At 39.3% G+C, this 23,589-nt stretch overlaps 1 protein-coding gene across 27 annotated transcripts in view; it reads right to left on the bottom strand.

Annotated features, from left to right (window-relative positions):
* Window positions 1-23,589, bottom strand: part of SGIP1 (SH3GL interacting endocytic adaptor 1) — a 204,969-nt gene that overhangs the window by 84,128 nt on the left and 97,252 nt on the right. For all 27 annotated transcript variants that reach the window (XM_072820660.1, XM_072820659.1, XM_072820664.1 and 24 more), the window contains 2 exons: window positions 21,335-21,389; window positions 20,408-20,583 (listed from right to left, as the gene is read on the bottom strand). In XM_072820660.1, coding sequence (XP_072676761.1) covers window positions 20,408-20,583; window positions 21,335-21,389 — 231 coding nt within the window. The remainder of the gene's footprint in view (window positions 1-20,407; window positions 20,584-21,334; window positions 21,390-23,589) is intronic.

The raw sequence follows: 23,589 nt of genomic DNA, 5'->3' as shown, positions 1-23,589 counted from the left end.
AATTTGCTTCAAAAATGGAAGGAAAGTCATTTGTATCCGGTCTTGGTATATTTTAGTTTAGATTCTTTTTTTTTTTTTTTTTTTTAAGAGCGAAAGTATGAGAGCATGAAGTAGGGGAGTAGGGAGGGCAGAGGGAGAGAGAGAATCTCAAGCAGGCTCTACACCCAGGATGGAGCCTGAAGTACTGATCCCTCTTAACTCTGAGCTCACGACCTGAGCCCAAATCAAGAGTCAGATGCTTAACTGTCTGAGCCACCCAGGCGGCCCTGGTCTTGATATGTTATATAAGCTGAACACTATGCGTTGAGTGACAAACTTAGATGCGTACAGGGCAAGGAGAGGGGTGCTGTTGGTAAGGGCATGTTCACAAAGCTTTGGTGAACTCACCACTACTTGGGTGCATCCGTGCCTGCCCTGCAAATATTTGGGCCTAGGGTTGCAAGATCTTCACAGTTGTCAAGAGAAGAAGCACATCCTGTTGTTTTTTGTTGATTTTTTTTTTAAATTTCAAACAGTCTGGCTTTTAAATGCGGGCTAAAGCCGTTTTTAATGGCATAAGCAAACAAAACACTTACTCAGTTGTTTAGACTGCAGGTGGCCAATTTGTCTCTGATTGCAAGCATCTGTACTACATATAATAAGCTCTCAGTAAATTTTATCTACTGTTCTTATTACTTCACCTGATTACTCAAACAGGGACTTTGCTACTAGTCTATTCCTTTTCTAAACAAACGTCCTGTGTTCCTATTTAAATATTAATCCCTCAATTCCTAGGTTTCTCTCAATCTTCTGATACATTCTGAAAAAGGTTTTGGAAAGATTTTATTATTCCCTCTATTTTTATTTTGGTGTTCAAAGAAGAGATAACTCTTACTTTGTATCTCAAGGCTATTTTCTAAGTGTGTGTACACCAATAATTTATGAAGATCTTTGTTTAGAACATGTATTTCTAGAAGGTATATCATTTGCAATATGAATATGCCTCCCAAAAATAATATTTCAGCCTATGTCCTCACAGTTTCCACAGTGTCCTTATTCCATACCAGATTTGCTTTATTATTTTTTGCACAAAAGGATTAATTTAAATCCAGCCTACTAGGATACCTTAGTTTTCGCCATTGCGGGTAAGTGTTTTAAGATATTTATAAAAAGAAGTAACCAAACACAATCTGTCTTGCTCATCAAAATCACTAAGTCAGCCTCAAGTTTTGAAGCTTTACAACATCCTCATTTGCTAAATTTAGTATGGGGAACCAGGGGGAAATGCATAAAAAGCTACAAAGCACTACAAAGCACCAAACAAATATTTTTATACAGGCTAGTCATAGCAAATTCAGTGATTCATGTTACAGAATTTTCTAGGAATGAATTAGAATATGTGACCATTATGCTTATCATTTTGATTCCAGCCCATTTTCTGACTTGCTTTTAAATGCTGATGGGGACGGCCAACTATCTGACAAGCACTTATCTCACACCCTTGCCCCTTGCAGATATTTGTCTAAAGTTTTTTTAAAAGATTTTTCTTTATTTATTCATGAGAGATAGAGAGAGAGAGGCAGAGACACAGACAAAGGGAGAAGCACACTCCCCACGGGGAACCTGATGTGTGACTCGATTGCAGGATCCACCTGGGATCACAACCTGAGCTGAAGGCAGATGCTCAACTACTGAGCCACCCAGGTGTCCCTGTTTGTCTAAATTTGTTCCTGTATCCATTACAAGTCAGACTACAGTAAATACCTATCATGTCCATCCAATGGGACTTGGTTGAGATGATCTCCTGAAACTCCATTTGGGAAGAGAAACAAAGAGCCTGCTATTAACCAAGATACCTTAAAACTCAGCCAGATTGAGCAATCACCAAGATGGACATTTCCAAAGGAAAATGAAGTCAGGGAGTAGGAAGAGGACTCATCCTTAAAAACACACGGCTTAAAATGACAAGGACTACTTGTAGTCAAAATTGCTATGAGGACAACAGGGGGAAACCAATGAGGAATGGAGCCTTCTTGAGGCACTGCAGATAAACTTCAGGCCATGAAGTTGAGTCAATTTTTGAAGTAGCCAAATTTGGAAAATTTGGAGAAAGATTCAGAGTCAAGAATAAGTGCAGTTGGCAAAATATAAGAAAAGCTACTAAGGCACGTCAGCAAAATTGAATGCCACACAATACAGGATAGGTAGCTGACTCTAATTACTCAGAAGTGGGCCATTCAGTTTAGTAGTAGCTATAGTGATAATAGTAATGTGTTTATTTTTTGAAACCAAAAGACTTTGGATTTATATGTTGATGAATTGTAGTATTTTGTTCCCATTTTTGTTCTTCTCTGTCTTCCACTTTTCCTATCATGTGAACTTCCTGCAAATGTGATATCCTGCAGGTTGTATGGAGACTGCCAGGCTGGGGGCAATGGATGGGATGACATGTTATAGCACTTATTATAGCATCCACTTTGGTGAGTTAAGTACAACCAATCACTAGTCATTTCTTGGTGCTCATTAAGGTGGAAACACCATTTTTCCATATTTTCCAGTAGAGAGGTTACCTGTATCAGCCATGCACTGGCATCCTAGGAACATTTTCCCAATATACCAGGCAATTGAGAAGAGAACATTGAATTTTTTCTTTTCTTACTTTCTTTTTTTTTTTTTTCCCAGTGGATCTATTTCATTGTTGTCCTAAAATAAAAAAAGATGTAGGTACATCATAGCAGATTTGTGCTGCCACTGAAAATCATCCACTGGTGCTAAAAAGGACTGTGGAAGAGTTGCATTGCACTTTATAAAGATCCTCTTTTTCTGTATCTTTGACAACTCCAGAAGGGGATATTTTTCTGATTAGCTGAAAAATAAAATAAAAAAGACAACTTCCCTCTTCTAGGCCAGTTTCACAAGCCTTCCTTCATGGATGCCATCCTATTGTGCATTAAACAAGAAGTTAACTTAAAAGAACGTTTGCCTACCTCAAGGTATGTATACATAGCTTGACTAATACACATGGAAGCTGCAATAAATAAAACTTAATACCTAAAATATTTAATCATATGACTGCGATTGAGGCAGAGGTGAATCTTCACAAAATTACTGTGGCCCTTCTTAACAGACTTGTAAAATCACTTAGCAACTTTCTTCCTTTTTTCCCCATGGGGTATAATTAGACCTTGTCCTGGTTCAGGAAGGTTTGTTTTTAAAATTCAAAATCTTGTTTAGGTGTGAAACACAGTCGATCATTATGATGATGAAAATGAACAAAAATCATGTTTGGCCAAAATGTGGAAAGGACTTATTTCTTACCGGACTTTTCCTCTAGAAAGCGTAGGCATGAGGAAGAAAAAGAAAGAGAAAATGAGAGAGGTGAAATGTATTTTCAGAGAAACAGCTCAAGCCTCAGGATAAAAACCTTCCCTAAAGCAGCTCTCTAGGCATTGCTCTCCTAATGGCTTTCTCCGGGCCACTGACATTGTCATTCCCAGGCCACCAGCTTTAGCTTGAAGGGTGGCAGAGTAGTCCCAAAATATGCTATTTTGCTATATTGATTGTTTTGAACTGCAAGCATTTGAAAACAGCCAAGGCAAGGAGACACTTTCTCTGAAGAATCCTCACCTGCCTAAAGATAAATCCTCCAAAAGAATTGTCATTAAGCCCCTTCCCAGGAGTGTTATTGATCAGGGAGGAAGGACTATTAGCACAGGGCAGGAGACCAGAAGTTGATACCGCCCTGACAAGCCTGGTCATGCACTCTTCTTCCTATTTATTCTTCCTAAAGATCAGATGTTCTGCTTCAGAGGCCTACATCCTCTCCCCTTCACCTACTCAGTGATATTTAAACTCAGGATTTTATAGCCACCTCTTTGAGTTACTTATTTTCCTAGGTGTCCCCCACTTATACATGAAATGTACCTGTTAATATACTTCAGACAGATGAATTGCCCTCTGTTTTCTCTTGTTAATCTGACTTTTTGTTAGAGTCCCAGCTGAACACCCAAGTGGGTAGAGATCAAGTTTTGCCTCCCCTTTAAGTTCAAGCTATAGAGGGCATTGGTGGGGCCCCTTGGAGCAGATGCTAAGCTCTCTTTTGAATGGTTTGCTTTTATCAAATAGATTTGTGCCTTGAAAATAGAAAAGTATGCTTTGTAATATTGAAAGGATTTGGAAGATGCCATAAATGCAATGCAGTTGAGCATGGTCATAAAACTAAACCATGAGCTTTTCCAGTCCTGGTTTTGTCAGGGAACTGGGTAACTGTCAGCTTCTTACAAGATACCCCGGCTACAATCACCAATTCTTTCATCCCATCTTTCATTGCTCCCTACTCCCCCACGGACAATAGCAAATCATTGTCCTGGTGAGTGGTTGCTGGCCCCCTTGGACAACTCTTTTATTTACTGGGCAACTGTCTTGATGAGGGCCTCATCCCTGGATGACAGTAGTGCTCCATGAACCTTCTGCACCCACACTTCTGAGCTGATGGTCCTACTTCCAGTTTCACCCCCTAAAGTCATCCTCTGCACTACCTCCAGAATTACTTTTCACAATAGTGACATGACTATATTAGTCTTCTCTTAAAAAACCTCCCAATTATTCAGAAAATAGAACACATGCTCCATTCTACATCTGTTCTGCCTCCACGATTGGTCCCCAGTCACTCTCATGCCTTCACCTTCAGCTGCTGCCTGTATGAAGCCCAGGGTTAACTGCAGAGGATCCTGGCCCACAGGCTGAATGTTCCGTTCCCTCACCCACTTCCCTGCCTTCTATTCAGGCTGCTTCAGTAGCCCTCAGTTACAATTTTACTCATTCTTCGAGGCAAGGACCATGTCTTCCATGAGGACTGCCCCAAGCTTCCCCATTAGAATAAGTTGTTTCCCTTCTTCTGTTTGATCACAGTACATTCCTTTTGTTCAAAATAACAACCTCATATTTAAGGTCTTTCTGTTTGCCTGGCATTTATTAGCCTCAGGGAAAGTAAAGGTCCACATTGCTAGCATATTTTTTGCAGTTCTTATTTTGTCCTGTATTATTTAGGTATCTCCACCCGATTATTAGTTCACAGTAGTGGTCACGGGTGGACTCTCTCTGGTCCCAAACATAGTGCTAGACATACAGGAGGCATTCAAAGCATGTTTAGGAATTCCCTTTTTGGGGGGAATAAAACACTGTAAGATGTTCGAAGCACAATGTGTTTTAAAATACAGACAGATGAATTACCCTCTGAAATAAAGCTGAATTGTATATACCCAAGGGATGTGGCCCCAGTGGTAATGTTCCTTCACCAGCTCCTATAAATATTTCACTTAGCTCCCACTTAACTGTTGATCTCTCTGCCATTAGTGACCCCAGGGGCGAATATATGTTACAAAGGCTCCAAGGAAGTAGCACAGCTTTGTATAAACATTAGTATAGGGCTACATGATCAGATCTCCAGGGTAGAATGTTCTCTTATAGCAAAAAACTAATGCTTCAGAATAATTGAGGGTCAAAGTAGGGGTTGACAATCCTAGTGCTGCTCTCAGCCCCAGACCCTTGGTAAGAAGCACAGAGAAGTGAAAATTATTAAGGCCCATGTTCTCAACCTACAGAGAAAAAGAAATTCTTGGGTTAAAATCAAATAGCTTCAGAGGAGTTGTCCCAGAAGGAGGAGCAGGAGCTTTTCTATATTTAAATTAGTCTCATACCTTATTTTCTGGATGCCTTTGAGTTGTCCTGTGCCTCGATTCAATAATTTCCAAGGCAGGGATGTAGATTTGTTGTGGAATTGTAGAATTGTTGTAGGAACGTTGTGAGGATTAAAAGATGTGGGTGATATTGACAGCTAATGTTTACAGAGAACTGACTTACTGTTTTTGTTTTACTTTATGCAGTTGGTGTCCCTGTTATTTCTAATTTACCAGTGAGGAAAAGGAGGTTCAGGCCATGGTCCAAGGCCATGCAGTTACAAAGGAGCTGAGTTGGGACTGGTTCCCAGCTTATCTACCTCCCCAGAGCCTGGTCAGGGTGGGTGCATAGCACAGACCAAGTCTTCGAAAGTGATTAACCCACTTTCAGGGCCTTAATTAGCATCGAGATCTAGAAACAACACAGATAAAAGCTCACAGACCGCACACCTGGAAAATAACTTTGGATCTTCCAAAGGAAAGAGTTAAATACATCACATCTATCTGTCATAGCAGGTCTCAGGGAATGAGCTTTTCAGAATGTGAGCTTGTGTTTCTAGGCATGGTTGGACCTTGGAATTAAACTCTAATTAGAAGGTAAATTTCTCAGCCTTCTCTTAGAATTAAATGCATTAAGTTGAATTAGAATCAGAAGAAAAAACACGAGCACACAAATGCTAAGGGCCCTCTCTCCTCCCCACATCTTCTTCCCATTCCAGGCTTCATGATAATTAAACCATTTTTATTCAATATATTGTTTTGCTTTCATTGTTAGCAGCTGTTGACACCAAGGCTATGGCCTCTTGGCTTAAAGATTTCTTCAGAATATTAAACAAATAAATAAAGAAAAAAAACCTATAAGACAGTTTTCCTTTGGGGAAAAACAAAGATATTTCTTGATTTAAAATGAATTCATAGCATCAGAGTTGATTTTTAATTATGGAAAAGATACTAAGAAAATTGGAAAAGAGATTTACACCCCCAGGTGCACTTGTACAGATAAACAGAGTGAGTGAATTTTGGGGCTAGACAAAACATATACCTAAAATATAATCAATGAATCATCTCTAGTGCAAGGATTTTCCTGTGCGATAGCCTGAGAAAGTGTAATTCTTTAGGTTGCAAGCTTTGCTGAAAGGCAGCTCATCCTTATCCTAAATCACTTTCTAGTGCCAGGAGTCATTCAAGTTAGGTCTTGTCCAAGCCTACATTTCTGCATAAGGTGCTCAAAAGCAGCAACATTTACAGTAGAATCTAGTTTAAGGTCCAGAGCCAAAGCTAAGAGAGGTGAATGAAGAAAGTATACACCAGAGTTTAGTGATCCTTACACAGAGGTTTTATGCTCTAGATACATCCCTGCATTCTTAACAAGGAACCAGCTGCCATGGGATTTTTTTGGTATCAAGCTTCTAAGAGTGGAACCAAGACACACACACAAAAAACAAGTCTAATATAAAGCTTCTTAAAAGTTTGCAACTGTTTAACCTTAAAAATAAGATGGCTATATTTTGGAATTTAATATTTAATGAGTGAGATTTTATCATAAACACTTCTCTCAGTTATGTATGACAAAAGAAGCAAAAGGAAAATTTATTCATTTATTAAACCTTTAACAAATATGTGCTGGGTACCTAATAAAGACCAGACATGACTCTAGACATATTGGTGAACAAAACAACAAGAACAATAGACAAAAAGGCTCCTATGAGCTTAATTTGGGGGCCAGAGGAAGGAGATAGATAATAAGTAAGAAACATAATAAATAAAGCAAAGTATTTGGTATTTTAGAAGATGATAAATGCCATTTTTAAAAGCAGAGCAAATAAAGAGGTTTGAGAATGCCAGGGTAGAGAGCTCTCTGATTTTCAATGAGGTGGTCAGAGTAAGCCAGTGAGAACATGACTTGAACAAGTACCTGAGGTGGAGAGGGGGAAGGGGGCACAGCCAGGGAGCCAGGGAAGAGTGGAATGAGAAGGAAGAGTGGCGAGTGCTAGCCTGCAGGCTGGGAGCGTCCCCACCATGAAGGTCTTGGAGGCCACTGCAAAGACTCTGGCTTTGCTCTGTTCCAATACAGCTTATGGCTATCACTTCTCAGGAGTTCTCCAGTGTGGGGGTTTAGTCACTGCTGGCTGCTGAGAAGAGGCATAGAGGAAGCAATCTCAGAGAATGCCTGGATGCCCCAGATCCTGTCATATTTCATCACTCTTTGGAAGCTGACTTTGATTCCACAAGAACCAAGTTAAAACATAAGATAGAGATGGGCTTCACATAGGTTAGGAAGTGGAAAGGGAGTTTCTACTCTGCAAAACAGAGTGAGGCCAGTCTATCCTGTCTTCCCGTCTGCTGGCCACTTTAGGACAAGTGGTTCAGACAGGATCACCAGCCCTGACCCCTTGCTGTGCTGGTAGCCAATTGAACTCCTGCGTCCTAAGGTCCATAGGCAGTTAGTGGCTGTGTTTTAGACAGAAAGAAATCTCACTTCATTCTGTTCATTCTGAAAATGTCCCCAGTCTCCAAAGAGACATTTTCCGACATAATGGAATGTGAGTGATTCACACTCTAAGAGCTTTTTTTCCTCCTAAAACAATAACAAAATACATCCATTGCTTTAGATTATTTCTGGCCCTAAAAATTTTTTTTCTTTCAAAGGACAAAAGGATAGATACATTTTTCTTATGCTATTATACTTATTTTTATATTATTACTCATATACTTATCAAAACTCCTTGGTACAAAAATAAATACAATAGTATATAAAAGATAATACAGTATGTACCACTAAAGGACAGAACCCTGGGGCTTTAGATAGGAGAAGAGACATCCCCCTGATATGCGGGATCAGGGGAAGAGGATTATGACAAAATACTAGTACTCCCAGAAAATAAGAGTGCATTAATAAACTTAAAAAAGAACTTTGCAAACAGTAAGAGAAGAAACAGTTATTGTTCGTATTATTCATCCACCCAATAATGCAGAAAAATGAGTGAATTGAAAGGGGAAAAGACCAAAGAATGGAGAGCTATAAACCTACTCTAAAACGTGAGGTATGTAAGTGGCATTTTGTCACAGTGAAACACCAAGCTCCATATAAATTCCCACAGTGAAGAGCATCCATCCAACCAACGAACATGTATTTTCTAAGTACCTACTATGTGTCATTCAGTTGTAGGCTCTCAAGGCCCCATTCAGTAGGTAAGAATCTGCAGCATCTGGGTGCAGGATGACTTGTCAGAAACCCAACATTTTCTGAATTGTTCACAAATTGTGCTTCTGTTACAAATTTATTTTCCAAATTGATTACTTCATTATAGAGACCATTCCACCTTGATTATGGCCATTAACTAATAAAAATGGTTTTAAATTCTAAACTCTAAATCAGTAGGACTAACACAAAGCAAGGCAGAAGAATTTAACAATATGAAATTAGCTTTTTTGATGATGATTAGCATTGTAATTAAAAGCGTGTAATCCAAGAATTTCCTGTCTCTGGTCAAGGACACCTTAACATTTTCATGTGTCAAAACTGTGGGTATATTGTCTCAATTAGATATTAAGCTGGTAACAGAAATTGGGGGTTTTAGGTCTCTATACCTGGTGGTCATGTTTCTGACCCTCCACCCAACCACATCAGAGCAAGTTGTCTGAGACAGTAAGACAAGATAGAAGAATATGGAGTGGGGATTCCTGGGTGGCTCAGTGGTTTAGCACCTGCTTTTGGCCCAGGGCATGATCCTGGAATCCTGGGATCAAGTCCCACATCAGGCTCCCTGCGTGGAGCCTGCTTCTCCCTCTGCCTCTCTCTCTCTCTCTCTCTCTCTCTCTCTGTCTCTCATGAATAAATAAATAAAATCTTAAAAAAAAAAGAATATGGAGTTATGCAAGGAAATTCTAATTCTTACACCTCACAAAGGGGAACAAAAGACCATGTGCTCAAAAGGTACAACCAACATTAACTGGAGAAATAATGACAAAGGCAATCCAGAGAGAATTCATATTCTGCCCATTTTCAAGAAGATCAAACCACACAACACAGAGCTTTCTTCTGACCAGCACAGGATGGACATGAAAGGTATGGAATAACGATATTTTTATTTTAAAGGTCAGGAAATGGAAGCAACAGAGAATTCTTTAGGAAAAAAATAATTGGTAATGAGGAAAAGAACAAACACATCTCAGGTATGAAACTAATTCTTCTGCAGACAGCCCATGGCTTATTAGAATGTAAGAAAGAGAACAATACATTTTGAAAAAGGAAGGTCCTACCCATTTCTCCATCTATCCTTCTCAGTAAGGCCTGAAAAAAAAAGCTACATCTTATGTGCCAACTGGATGATTCTGGTCAGGCTGCCTGCAGCTCTGTCTGGAGGGGGCTTCTCAGACTACATCAGGGATATGGAATCTGGTCACTGTGTTTGCAGAGTATTTGGAAGGAGGGAACACCATCTCAGATGCCCCATGTTTAATATCCCTGGTCTAGACCCAACCCAGACCATGTTTGCCCTGCAAAGATCTCCTTGAAGAGTAGAACCCAAGCTGAGCCTCTTGCCCCCAACTAGCTGCACTTGAGCACTGGGCTGAGCACTTAGCATCAGAATGCACACAATCATTAGCCTCCCGTTGCACCATGCAGTAATCCTACCCAGAGCGAATGCCAGCATGTAGGAGACAGAGCTCTCCTCCCCGACAGATGACTCTTTGTTTTTACTGAACTCAATGGGGTGCTGAACCTTCTGCCAAAATGAGGACAAGAAAGAGGGTGGTGTTACCAAGAAGCAGCAAATTCATGGATTTTACTCATTGGCAGGCTAATTTGGGGGTGGCAGGGTGGGTGGGCCACCTAGAATAGGCAAACAGCACCAGACTGTCTCCAGTTCAGAGCTATCTCCCTCTTCCCATATTTTTTGATTAAATAACTCCATTCTGGATTGCAAATCTCCAGGAACAAGCTTAAACTAATAGCTCCTTCAGAATAGCACTGAATTTCACAGGGGATGGGGAGGAGGCACCAGCATACATGCCAGGATAGGTCAACACCTACTCCCATATTTCTTCCTTTTTTTTTTTTTTTTAAAGTAGGCTCAGCACCCAGCATGGAGTCTTTTTTTTTTTTTTCCAGCATGGAGTCTAATGCAGGCTTGAACTCATGATCGTGAGATCAAGATGTGAGCCAAGATCAAGAGTTGGACACTTAACCAACTGAGCCACCCAGACACCGCTCCCACATCCTTTCTATCAGCCTTCTTCTCCTTGATTTTGCTCAAGTCCTCCTTTACTATTTTTATTTTCTTTCCCACTCCCACAAGTCTCCAAACTTACAGAGAAGCAGAGATGAAAGGGAACTAATACTTTAGAGCCCCTCCAGGGAGACAGGCATTTTTTTAAAAATTAAAAAAAAATTTTTTTAACTGGGCATTCTGTAACATAATCTCATGTCCTCTTTACATTAGTCCCGAGAGGATGGATATTCCTGTTTTCATCTTCCAGACTTAGGATCTGAAGCTCCACATTCAGGAACTTGCCCATGGACAAGGATAATAAGATACAGACTCAAAAGTCTGTGTTCTTCCAACTGAACCAACGTGCTTCAAGAAAATGTTCTTTCTTGGTCCCCTTACTATATTCCCAACCTACCCCTAAAACAGCTTCCCACAAAGGCTCTTGAGTCAGAATACACAGCATAGTATTCACACTGGGAGGGATTTAAAGATAATAGAATCACAGACCCTTACTCTGTAGATGAAAAAAACCTATTGTGTTTTTAACTTGGCAGAAAGGAGGCAGATGTTGGAGTTCAAGTCCTGGTCCTCAAACCTTCAGCCGCCATTCAATCTTTCTGGGTTGATTGCTTCTGTAAAATGGAGTGATCATCACCTCTCTGCCTGCTTAGTAGAGTGGCTGCTCATTCCATCTTTCTGATTATAACAGCACATATAAAATATAAACCCTTATTATAGTGAAACTTCAACATAAAAAATACTTGCTTGATTGTTTAGGGGAACTGAAATATGAGTCATACAAAAATGAGACATCATTCCTTAACATTTAAAACAAAGGTGTATGAAGTCTTAATATAAAATGAGAAACTTCTGGGCGGCCTGGGTGGCTCAGCGGTTTAGCGCCTGCCTTTGGCCCAGGGCGTGATCCCGAAGACCCAGGATCAAGTCCCACGTCAGGCTCCCTGCATGGAGCCCGCTTCTCCCTCTGTCTGTGTCTCTGCCTCTCTCTGTCTCTGTCTCTCTCTCTCTTTCTCTCATGAATAAATAAATAAAATCTTTTAAAAAATGAGAAACTTTTAATAAAGTAGAAATCACACATGACACGGCAGCACTTAAGGCTGACTGGCTTTTCAGCTCAGCCTTCCCTCTTGTCACATAGAATGGCATAGGAGGTATCATAGAAGGTATGTCTGTAGATTGAAGGGGGAAGAAAGCCTGGATGGTGGGCTTCTGAGCTGGGACCAAGAGCCCCTTAGGGACCATCAAAGTGACAGCCTTCAAAGGGTTTATGAGTACTCAGAAGTTGTATGTAAAATGTTTTAGAAGAGCTAACGAACTTTTAATTTTTCCCCTGGAAAGAGAACCAATAGTTTCCATCAGAAGTAGGATAATGTAGTGGGTATTAGTTCTGAATTAGAAATTAAACCTTCTGGGTTTAATTAATCTGGGTTTTTTTTAATCCCAGGAACTTCGCTTATTAGCTATGACATCTTGGGTGAGTTTAATTAATCTTACCATGCCTCAAATTTCTCACCTGTAAAATGGGGTAATAATAGTAACTTTCTCATAGAGTTGCTATGTGTGAAGCATCTGACATACAGTCACACTCAAATTTTCATAGCTGCCACCACCTATACCATCATTATCACCATTGTGATTTCTCAAAGGGTCCATAACCTTAAAGGATGTTGACAAGTATTCACCATGAATACTTTATTATTATGATTAGTAATAGCCATCATTTACTAAGCATCTCCATTGGACCTTATATACATAAATATACTTACAAAGTACTAAGCACTACATGTATCACTTCCTTAATCCTTACACAGACCCTATGAGGTGAGCAGTAGTATTAACCTCATTTTACACTTGATTAAGCCTTGACTGAGGCTTAAAGGTTTAAGTAACTAGTCCAGGGTCACATGAGTAATGAGCACAGAGCCAGGATGCAAACTTTGTTCTGACTTCCTCCAGAGCAATAATTCTTAGTGAGTACAGAACTAAACACTTGTAGTTCAAGAACTTCTCCAGGTAAGCCTGCAGTGATTTGTGGCTTACCAAAACACATAAATAAAGGCATCAGGGGGTAGCACATGAGAAAAAGAAAAGATGCTGGTGCAGCAAAAATTAAACCATAGCATTTGTCTTCTCATTTTCATGAAAGCTGCGAGAACCACAAGTTTCAAAGGATCTAGTGAGTGAAACACGGCTGAAGATTTGTCAGAGATAGTGCTCCTTGTGGGTTCTGGGAGAAGAGGAGGTGTCCATATCTGAGACCCGGGAAGCAGTGAGGAAACCAGGAGACTCTGCAGTAGAGGCCAGAGGGGAAGTTGAAAGACTATAACCTCAGTCAGGAAACTGTAGTGAATGCGGGCAGGGGTTTGGACTACAAGAGGAAGATCAGCTTCTGTGTGCTGCTAGTGACATTGGTTAGACATTGTTTTTAGATAGATTTGTATGTAGGCAGATGGTTAGCTAGGTGGTTGGATAAAGTTTGCCCATTATTTGTGATACTAGCTCTCAGTGCCCAATACATGGAAGGTGCTTACCAAATATTTGGTGAACTGATTTGAAGGGGAAGTGGTAAATGATGTCAATTCTCCATGAAATAATTTAGTGGGGAATAGACAGTACAGGATCCCATTGTGAACATTAGCCTTCAACACGGTCTTCTGAAGAAGCACCATACTTGTTCAGGGGATTTTGATGTTATTCAAAACAATTTAGGAATGCTTCAGGAATTTTCTCCAAAGCCAGCTGATAGGCATGACACACACACAAAAAAAGTTATTTTATTAATTTGCCCAGTGTTATGCACAGGGTTATTATTGGTCTTGGCTCTAAATGACTTTTGACCGTTTGGGTTTCCTAACTTATCACTATTAATGATGTTCCTTAAACTGTGCTCCAGGCTTTGCAGATCATCCTGACAATGAGGGAATAATCTCTACATGTAGTATGTGTAATGATACTTTATATGTATTAACTCATTCAACCTTCATGATACCTTATGAAGTTGGTTCATGAATTAACTTCATTTATAGATGAAGAATCCAAGACATAGGTTTTAAAACTTGCTCAGGGCAACTCATTTAAGAGGTAGAGACCAGGTATTTGAATCACTGTGACATTACTGAAATAAGTGTCCATTTCCATTTCCCTCAAATGATCTAAAATGGAATTGTATTCAGTTGGATGTTGAATTCTCATTTTGTTGCTTTATAAAGGCATATTTTCTTATGGTTCAATCTTGTACCCATTATTTTCTTTAGCCACTCTCAGGAGATAATTTTGCTATTTAAACAAAGACACTGAGAGATGTAATGAAGGTGTGCTTCTATCCTGAATGTAGGAGGTGTGGTACAAAGGTACACAAATAGCAGAAACACTCACCTCATGTCCCTGTTTCTATCTCCTTCATTAGGATCTGTGTGTTGTACTAATAGAAACGGATGGTCATCCCCAAAACCACCTTGTAAGGTAGGTGTATGTTATTCTTATTTTAGACATGAAGAAACTGAGATGGGAATAGATTTAAGAAACCTGCCTAAGCAGTTCTGTTAACCAGGGGTTCAGATCTTTCAGATTTCAATGTCTGTCCCACTATATACTTATATGTCTTGATCCTTCAGGGTTTCCATTTCTGTGTAATGAAATATCAATCACAAATGTCCAGTATGAAAAAATTCGTCTTAAAAGTAGTTCCTTTAAAAGGTGGATCAGGTTTGGTTCAGAATTAAAGTCTAAGATATGCAAGATGTCCTCAAACCCCTTTAACTGAATTGAAGCCTTGCGATACAGATATATTATAACCCAAAACATGTAAACACAGAATTTTTTAGGGCAGGAGACTGATAATGGGAAAGCAAAGCCATGACTGTCAATTAAAGGAGAAAAAGATTTTTTAAAAAATTCATATATGTTCACATTAGGCTAGTGTGGTGATTAATTTTATGTGTTGACTTGCCTGGTCATTGGATGCCCAGAATAAATATTATTTCCGGGTATGTCTGTAAGGTTGTTTCTGGATGAGATTAGCATCTGAATTTATGGATTCAGTAAAATAAGCCCCCTCCTCTATGTGGGTGGGCATTAAGCAATCTATTGAGGACCTGAATAGAACAAAAGGCAGAGGAAGGAGGAATTCACCCTCTTTTTCTGCCTGACTATATGAGCTGGAACATCTCATCTCATCTTCTTCTGCCCTGGGATCTGGACTGACACATCACTTCCCGTTCACACATCACTTCCCGTTCTCAGGCCCTTGGACTTAGAGTGAATTACATCACTAGCTTTCCTGGGTCTCCACTTGGCTGATGACATATAGTGATACTCCTTACCCTCCATAATCATGTGAACCAATTTCTCATAACAAATTTCTTCACACACACACACACACACACACACACCCCTGTTGGTTATGTTCCTCTGGAGAACCCTGACTAATACAGCTAATATTAAAGAGCCAAGAATTGCAACGTACTAATTATGCATCAGGTACTGTGACTCGGATCTTCTGCATGCTTTGCTTTGTTCATAAGTCATTTACTAAATAACTATCTGAGTGCCTAATGCGGGCCATGCTCTGTGCTAAGCACGGGGTACAAAAAGTCAAAGAAGATTGACCTGCCAGAGACCTACAATAATCTGCACAAAAAGTCTATTAAGGACTATTATTAACCTCACTTTCCAGAAGAGGAAATAGAGGCTCAGAACAATGATGGAGCTTATCTAAGGTCACACAAGTAGAACACTGTAGATCACACAGCTGCCTCCTACAAACCCAAAATTCTAAAAAAAATTATGTAAACGGGCAGACACAAAGCACTTGGAGAAGAAGGTGATAACCCTAGGTGCCAGCACGAAGAAATACTTATGGCAAATTAAATCCACCATTATTTCCTTTTTTTAAATTTATTTTTATTTTTTTTAAGATTCTATTTATTTATCCATGAGAGACACAGAGAGACAGAGAGAGGGGCAGAGACACAGGCAGAGGGAGAAGCAGGCTCCATGCCAGGAGCCCGACACGGGACTGGATCCCGGGACTCCAGGATCGCGCCCTGGACCAAATGCAGGCGCCAAACCGCTGAGCCACCCAGGGATCCCCCCACCATTATTTCCAATAGGTTTTCTGCTCTGGCAGATTTAGGCAAAGCTGCAGATATCCTGGGTTTCTCAAATTCATTGTGTTCAATGAGCTTCTATCACCGGTTTGAATGAAATGGAAATACATGACCCGGATGAGAGCACAGTTAGGTAAACTTTGGGGTAGACCCCAAAGGTACCATGCAGATTTCTCTTCCAAAGATTTCTTGTACCAGCTGCGAGGTGTGCTATTCACACAGCACTTCAGGATCTGCCTCCGCTGCCCAGAGCCACTTGCTCTAAGGCCAATCCTCTTCTTAGCTTGCCCACATCAGAGCAGTGACTGATGTGGCAGGAAAAAGGTTATTCATCTCAGTCAAACTCAGGACAATTCTGAAAGGGCATTCTAGCTCTAGAGTTCCCTGTATGGTTAGCTCAGGCTGTTGCTGAGCATGAGAACTGCTTAACTTCTCCTTCTGCCCACCCTACCCCACACGAGGTAAGCCCAAGATCACTCCTTACTAAATATCCTGTACTATCAACCTGGAGGTAGAAAAGGAGGCGTTTTGTTCTTTGTTAATCTTCTAAACAGCACAGCTACAATCAAGGACAAAAGTTGCACAGAGATAGCATTTGGTTTTAATAATTTCTTTCAACAATGAAATAGCCTGCCTCAAAAAGCAGTGCACTTTGCAAGATAGAGGAAGCACTGTTACTATTGGAAGGGTCAGTATCATCCAAACAGGTTGTATTTTAATGAAATTTGTTTCTGTTCATCTGCTGCTGGCTAGTATATTTAGAATTTAGTGATTAGAAATTTTTAAAAGGAAACCTCCTGGGTTCTGCGAATAGTTTGCAGGTAAATGGGGGAAAAATCCATTTCCTAAGGAACTTCCAGAAGGAATCTGAGATTAGCTAAACCCAGTGGCAGAAACTGTCAATGCCCACCACTATTCATTCACTCCTTTGTCTTTTTATAACAGAACCCTGAATTTTAGCTGGTTACATGTCAATCCAGCCAAATGTAAACAGCCAATGCCTATTTACATTTTCCCAGACTCCCTTTTAGCTAATGTGGCCGTGACTCAATTATGGCTCATGGTAGTGATGTTTGCAAACTCCTAGTGAAATTTTTAAAGAAAACCACTTGCCTTTTATTTTCTCTTTCCTCCATCCCAAGGCTGGAACATGGAGGTTATTGATAGTGGTAAGAGAGGTACAGTCTCAGAAAGGTAGAGCAAAAATAGAGAAAGTTTCTGGGTTCTTGAATAAAGCCTGGAGTAAGGCTCTATTACCCATCTGGAGTGCTTGCCAGTCTTGACTTTTACATGGGAGAAAAGTAAACCCCACTTGTTTTGTTTAAGCCATTACTATTTTGGTCTCTGTTAAAGCAGCTCTCCAATGTTCTAATTTGTACAGATACCAAATCAACAACTCAAACCTGAGTGCTATTCATTCCTTGCCCAATCAGCACAGTATCTTTTCAGGAGACTACAACATGAAAAGAATAGAAATTAACATCCTTTCCTGTGAGTTAACCCTTGCATTATCCCCTCTTCTTCTGTAGTCCTCTATCTTGTTCCAGCCCACATTATACTTCTGTAAAAAATCAAGGGCCACGGCAAGTTCTGTCCTGAAATTACATTCATTTGTCTATACAGCAGGACTTTTGCCAACAATCAAAATCCTGATTTTCTTTGCTGCTTATGTTTTGTTTTGGGGAGGAGTAATTTTCAGATAGGTTTATATTATATATACACATAGCTATCTCTATATGATACAGCATGCATGCATCCATCCATTCACTCCATTCATTCATTATTGGGTAATTTGGCCATGTAGTATGTATAGGGAACCATTCAAATAAAATAAGAACCTGTTTATGATAAGAGATATAAAATGAGTTATAATTCATTGATACATATTCACAGATGGATGAACAGAACAAGTGAGACACAACCTAATCTTTAAATTCCTTAAAAGAAATAGATTAGAAATCCAGCATAAGCCATTGTTATGAATAGTTTACCATTTGAAATTTCCTCTATTTCTATTAGTATGATGATTGACACTTTTGTAGCATAAGAATCATAGCCTACATGAAATATACTGATATATTATTAACTAGCATAGACTCTATTTCTCTTTTTTGCACCAAAACTCAGTGTAGACATATAAATGTCTGATTGTCTGACTGGAAACATCTAAAGTTGCACAAAGGATTTGCCATTTTTATCATGACACTAACTGGATTTCAGATTTTTTTTTCTACTTATCTGGTTCTGGAGATAACATACTATTCATGTCATTTGTGAAATGTAGGTACACATGGGTTATCTAGAAGAGAGTAAGGATCCTAAAACCAAGAATATGTTCTCCGTTACAATCTCTCTTTTTACTTATGTATATCCAGAAACACTACCTTTCCCTAAAGTAGCAATAACAGCCCACTCCCCTATACTAAATATCAAACATCATAAATGTTTGGCAATCATACTAATGGCAGAGCCAGGTTCTCACATTAGAGGGAGCAAGCTGGGGATGCAGGGGTGGTGGTGGTAAGTGGATCCGAGGGTCCCTTGGTTTGTGGTGTTGTTGGTGTGAAGAAATAGCCTAACTCCATAGTTGATTTCCCTGGGTGTCCCCACTACTCTTCACATTGCTTTCCCTAAATCTTTTCATCTGTCTTAACCACATCATATCAAGATATTACCTTGAAAATAGGCGTTGAGAAGAGTTCAGAGTAAACCACCACTCTTCTTGCTGCACCTTCAGCAACATATCTGGTTGGAGGAATATCTGCCAGGTGACTTGGGCATACATATTGTTTGTGATACAGGGAATTTCTTCCTTCCTAGATGCAACTAGCTCTCAGTAAATATATTCTGTGTATTTGAAACTGTTCCAGTAAATTTTCTTTCACGTAAATTTGTTCATTTAATCCCATGATCTTATCTTCTGACACATACTCCCAGGTAGCTTCCAAATGCCCACTAAGTGTATTAGACCCTACAGAAAAGTGAATATAAATGGATTTCAGGCATTTAGATAAAATTTTATAATCAATTTTAAAAAAAATTCAGTGAGTGAAAAATGATTTGAAAGATGTCAACTTGAAAAGTGAAAATGTATGCATTGAAAATGCCCCTCTTACTAGAAATAACTAGTATTACAGACCAACGTATGAGTTTAAAATTTGTACTTCCAAAAAAAATAAATAAAATAAAATTTGTACTTCTATTGCAGAATGGACAGAAAATGAATAGATTTCATGTCTCTTTTCTCAGGGAGACATCTTGAAATACCAAGTGAGTTAAAAATTACCTGAAATATCATTTCTGGTGGTTGATTACTATTAACAATCATTTTATTCATCACTAACAGTAGTGATAAAGGCCATTATAAGCACTAAGTTCCAAAGAAGGCATCATTATAGATTTTATTCATCCCAGGTAGGTAAATATTTATTCTCAAAGGATAGATGATTGTAACTTCTTTAGAAAGTTTAGTTGAAAAAAAAAAAAAAGAAAGTTTAGTTGAGATATTTTTAAAAAGCATCTCAAAAATGGTTCAGCATTTATTAACCACCTCTTTCAGGGGGCTGCTGTAGGAAGATCACATCTTTCTGAAGAATATGCCAAGAACATATTAGCTGCTAGTTTGAGAACCTTCATCTACTCTTTACAGCTATCTTTAGAAGACAGTTGTAGCATTTATCAACCACCACCAAGAAAATAGCGTATGTGTTGGAACTTAGAATTCAGCAACTACAGAAATCTGGCAGATGGGAATGGGGTGGGGATAAAGAGAAAATTGTAGAGAAATACCAATTTGAATAATATAAATAAGGCTACCTAAATCTTAGGTGCCTAAAAAATAAGAGCACTTAAAACAATTTGCTAATAAAATATGAGGATTATGAGTCTTAATATCTTCTTAGACTATGATCTATATTAGGTTAATATTTCTTTTGGGAGCATAGTAATGAAAAGGTTGGTTTCTTGTTTGTTTGTTTGTTTGTTTGTTTGTTTTTAAGAAAATAATTTCCTTGTTTCTAGGTGTTACGTCATAAAAAAAGGACACTATGTTTTTAAATCATCATCTTTAGGAAACATGTAAACTTCATATTGGTTTTAATTGTCCCAGAAGTAACTCTGGATAATCTTTTTGTTATTTTTTCCTTCTTTTTCAAATGCTTGCAGGAGAGTAAGTCAAAAACAAATGTGGTCCCATACATTTTCACCATTTTGAAAAGTACAAGTATTACAGTATAAAATGAGGATAGCTTTCTAAAATAGAACGAGCTGTTTAAGGTTGACAAAGTTCACAAAACGGTGACCATATGCAGCCTCCAGCTTAAGGAGTTTCTGATCTATTTAACATGTATGGGCAGAACACAGCTGTCTGTCCAGACTCATCAAAGATCTACATAAAACCACTCACCACCGGTGATGGGGAAAGTGCAATGTTGCCTATGGACGCCTTCAGCTCATCTACGGTTGCAGCATTCTTAAGAATGTCTTTAGATTGCAATGGCTTAATCTTGATGTTAAATTTCTTGTGTGATTCTTCTTCCTCTTCCGATTCGCTTGAAGAATAAAAGTGCTTTCCTTTGGTAGGTAGAACACAGTTAAAGATAACATAACTTAAAGATACTCTTTTCCTTAATGGGAAGCAATGAGTATAAGACAAGAGTGATTGCAAACAGAGGCAGCAAAAGTACCCTTAGATGGCAGAAAATCAAAGCAAAATACACAGATGACTAAAGAGCAAATCAGGAAAAGGTTTGAATTTATTCACCTTTTCTTGGAACACGATTAAGGATAGTGAATTTCCAGGAGCAATAGTTCAATGTCCTACATTTTTGCTTCGAGTGACCATTTGTGATGTCCCAGTAGCACAAACACTGACAGGCCCACATGAGCTTCCCTGTCTACCAAAAGAGGAAAGCCACTCTCTGGATGATTCGTGAGGAGTTTTCCGTCCTTCAGAGATGCTTGCCCAAGGATGGTTTGTGGAGAGGGCACAGGTGAGAGCTCTTTTCCAGTCACGAAAAGTGACATGGTCATGTCAGGTTTTAACAGACAACCCCAGTACCCGCAATTTACACAATTGTTTCTCAGTACATTTTTCTTTCTCCTCTCTCTCTTTTTTTTTAATGAATAGATCAAGGCAAAATGCCTGCTTGTTAGTGATCAGGCTGTTCTCTGCTGTTCATTCATTTCTAGTATTAGGAACAAGGGGACTTGGGAAGCTTGGGTTATTTCAACACCTTTTCAAAATCTGAGTTTATCAAAAAAAAAATCTGAGTTTATCATACAGTTTCTTAGAGAAAATAAAGATTAAAATTAAAAAACAAAGAAAGGATATAGCCGGGTTCCTCAGGTCTGATGCTGTAGCCTTCTTCATCCAGCTCAGGGGAGTTCTACAAAATATAAGAGTAGATTAAGCATTTATTATTCTGATAATAATCAAGGAATTGTTCATTTTTTCCTAGAGACTTCTATTTAAAGATACAGATATGACTCTTATTTTAGAAGGTGAGGATTTTAACCTTTGGAAGTGAATGCTGAGCAGTATATGTGTAGATATTTACTGAAGGATACTTAGAGAGTCTTCCTATCAGAAAAATAATCTAGAAATCCACTGTCAATGAAAGAAAACATTCAAAGAGCATTTATAATGGTTTTATTGTAAGCCAAGGACTATACGAAGCAACATAAAGGAAGACAAAAGGCAAATTATCTTTCCTCTGGAAAATGGCAAAGTGTTTTGATAGGCAAAACAGGTTAATATAGGGGTACTTGGGTGGCTCAGTGATTGAGCATCTGCCTTTGGCTCAAGTCATGATCCCGGGGTCCTGGGATCGAGTCCTGCATCAGGCTCCCCACGGGAAGCCTGCTTCTATTTCTGCCTATGTCTCTGCTTCTCTTTCTGTATCCCTCATGAATAGATAAATAAAATCTTTTTTTTTTTTTAAAAAGAAGTGAAATATAAAACACCAATCATCAGTGATAGGAGTTTGAAGGAAGAGGAAATTAGTGAAACTTGAAAGAATACAAGGGGTCTGCATGTGCCTTTCAGGACAGATGGAGAGGGCAGAGGGGAGTTGGTAGTAAGGAAGAGACTGTAAGAATGGACAGCATGGTTCAGATGGGGAAGGGAGAGGCAACAAAGAAGACAACTGGCTAGAAAGGAAGCCGCAAAGGGGGAGAACATTGGAATTGAGACCACAGATGGCCAACATGCTGGAGGAAGAATTCAAACCTAATGTAGCTACTGCTGCTTCTCAGGGTAGAAAGCAGCTTCCAAAGGTGTTTTGGAAGTATGCTTCAGGACAGACTGTGGGCAGAAGAAACTGGAGAAAAGAAATCTCATTCAAAATACTTGTACCAATTCAAAGAAGATGTGCTAAGAATATGAACCATGTTGGTGGTGGTGGGAAGTGATGAAAATCAAAGAATTTCATAAGGATAAGTGCTTAGTTCTTTGTAACATCTGTCATAGGAAAAAAAGGAGAGGGAAGGGTCAAAAAAGACTCCAAGATTTGTACTCTCAGTTTGTGGGACACTGCTGGTATTCCTTAATGAGCTAATTACAACAGCACACAACTAACATTTTTAAAAGGAGGAAAGATACAGGAGAGTTTGCATAATTGGGATTAGTATTATCATCTTTAAGTTCCTATTATATGGTAAGTACTATAACCTACGCTTTATTGCATTGAACCTTCATGACAATTCCACGTGGAAAGAACTATTTGCTTAGGAGGAAAGTAAGAAAAATGAGATGCCATTTCCCAAGAACACACACACAGCAAATGGTAGACCTGTGTGCTGTGACTCCAGACATTTGAGACTACACCCTGTGCCCTAGAAGGGATGCAGGTGAATCCATTCAAAGGTGGCCCTTTTAAAGGGGAGATTATAGGCCTTGGAAGTGAGAAAGGACAGAACCGGAGAGAGAGATTTTGGAGTCCCCAAAGTGATAAAAGTGCTATGACCATGGAGAGAAGGAAGGCCTGAATGCTATGGAAAAGCCATCATTTCCTAAGTATTTATTGTCTACCTCTTGTTCTTTAGTATTCAAGTTTACTTTTTAAAAAATGCAAGTGTATTGAGGTCACTTCCCTGCTAAAAACTTGTCACTGCACTTATAATGAAAGCCCAGGAACGCCTGGGTAGCTCACTGGTTGAGTGTCTGCCTTTGGCTCAGGTTGTGATCCTGGGGTCCTGGGACTGAGTCTCATATCAGGCTCCCTTCTGGGAACCTGCGGCTCCCTCTGCCTCTGTCTCTGCCTCTGTCTCTGCATCTCTCATGAATAAATAATCAAAATCTCAAAAAAAAAAAAAAAAAAAAAAGGAAAAATAAAGGAAGTCCAATGCCTCTGTGCAGCCCAGGGCCCTCGTGACCTGGCTCAGGTTTGAGCTTCCCTTCCCTGAAGTCCCTCAGCTACACAGCCTTCTTTCCATTGTTGACTTATACTGTCTGAATACACAAGCTCTTTCCCATTTCAGGGTCCTTATAAATGCCATTCTCTCTGCCTGGAATTGTCTCCCCTCAAATGTTCAGCCAGTTAATCCCTACTATACTTAAGGGCTCTGCTTAAGGTCACATCTTCCCTG

Source organism: Canis lupus, chromosome 3 (genome assembly GCF_048164855.1).
Source record: "Canis lupus baileyi chromosome 3, mCanLup2.hap1, whole genome shotgun sequence".
Classification (NCBI taxonomy): domain Eukaryota; kingdom Metazoa; phylum Chordata; class Mammalia; order Carnivora; family Canidae; genus Canis; species Canis lupus.
The sequence above is the reverse complement of the archived record's forward strand: the minus strand, read 5'-3'. Positions and strand labels throughout refer to the sequence as shown.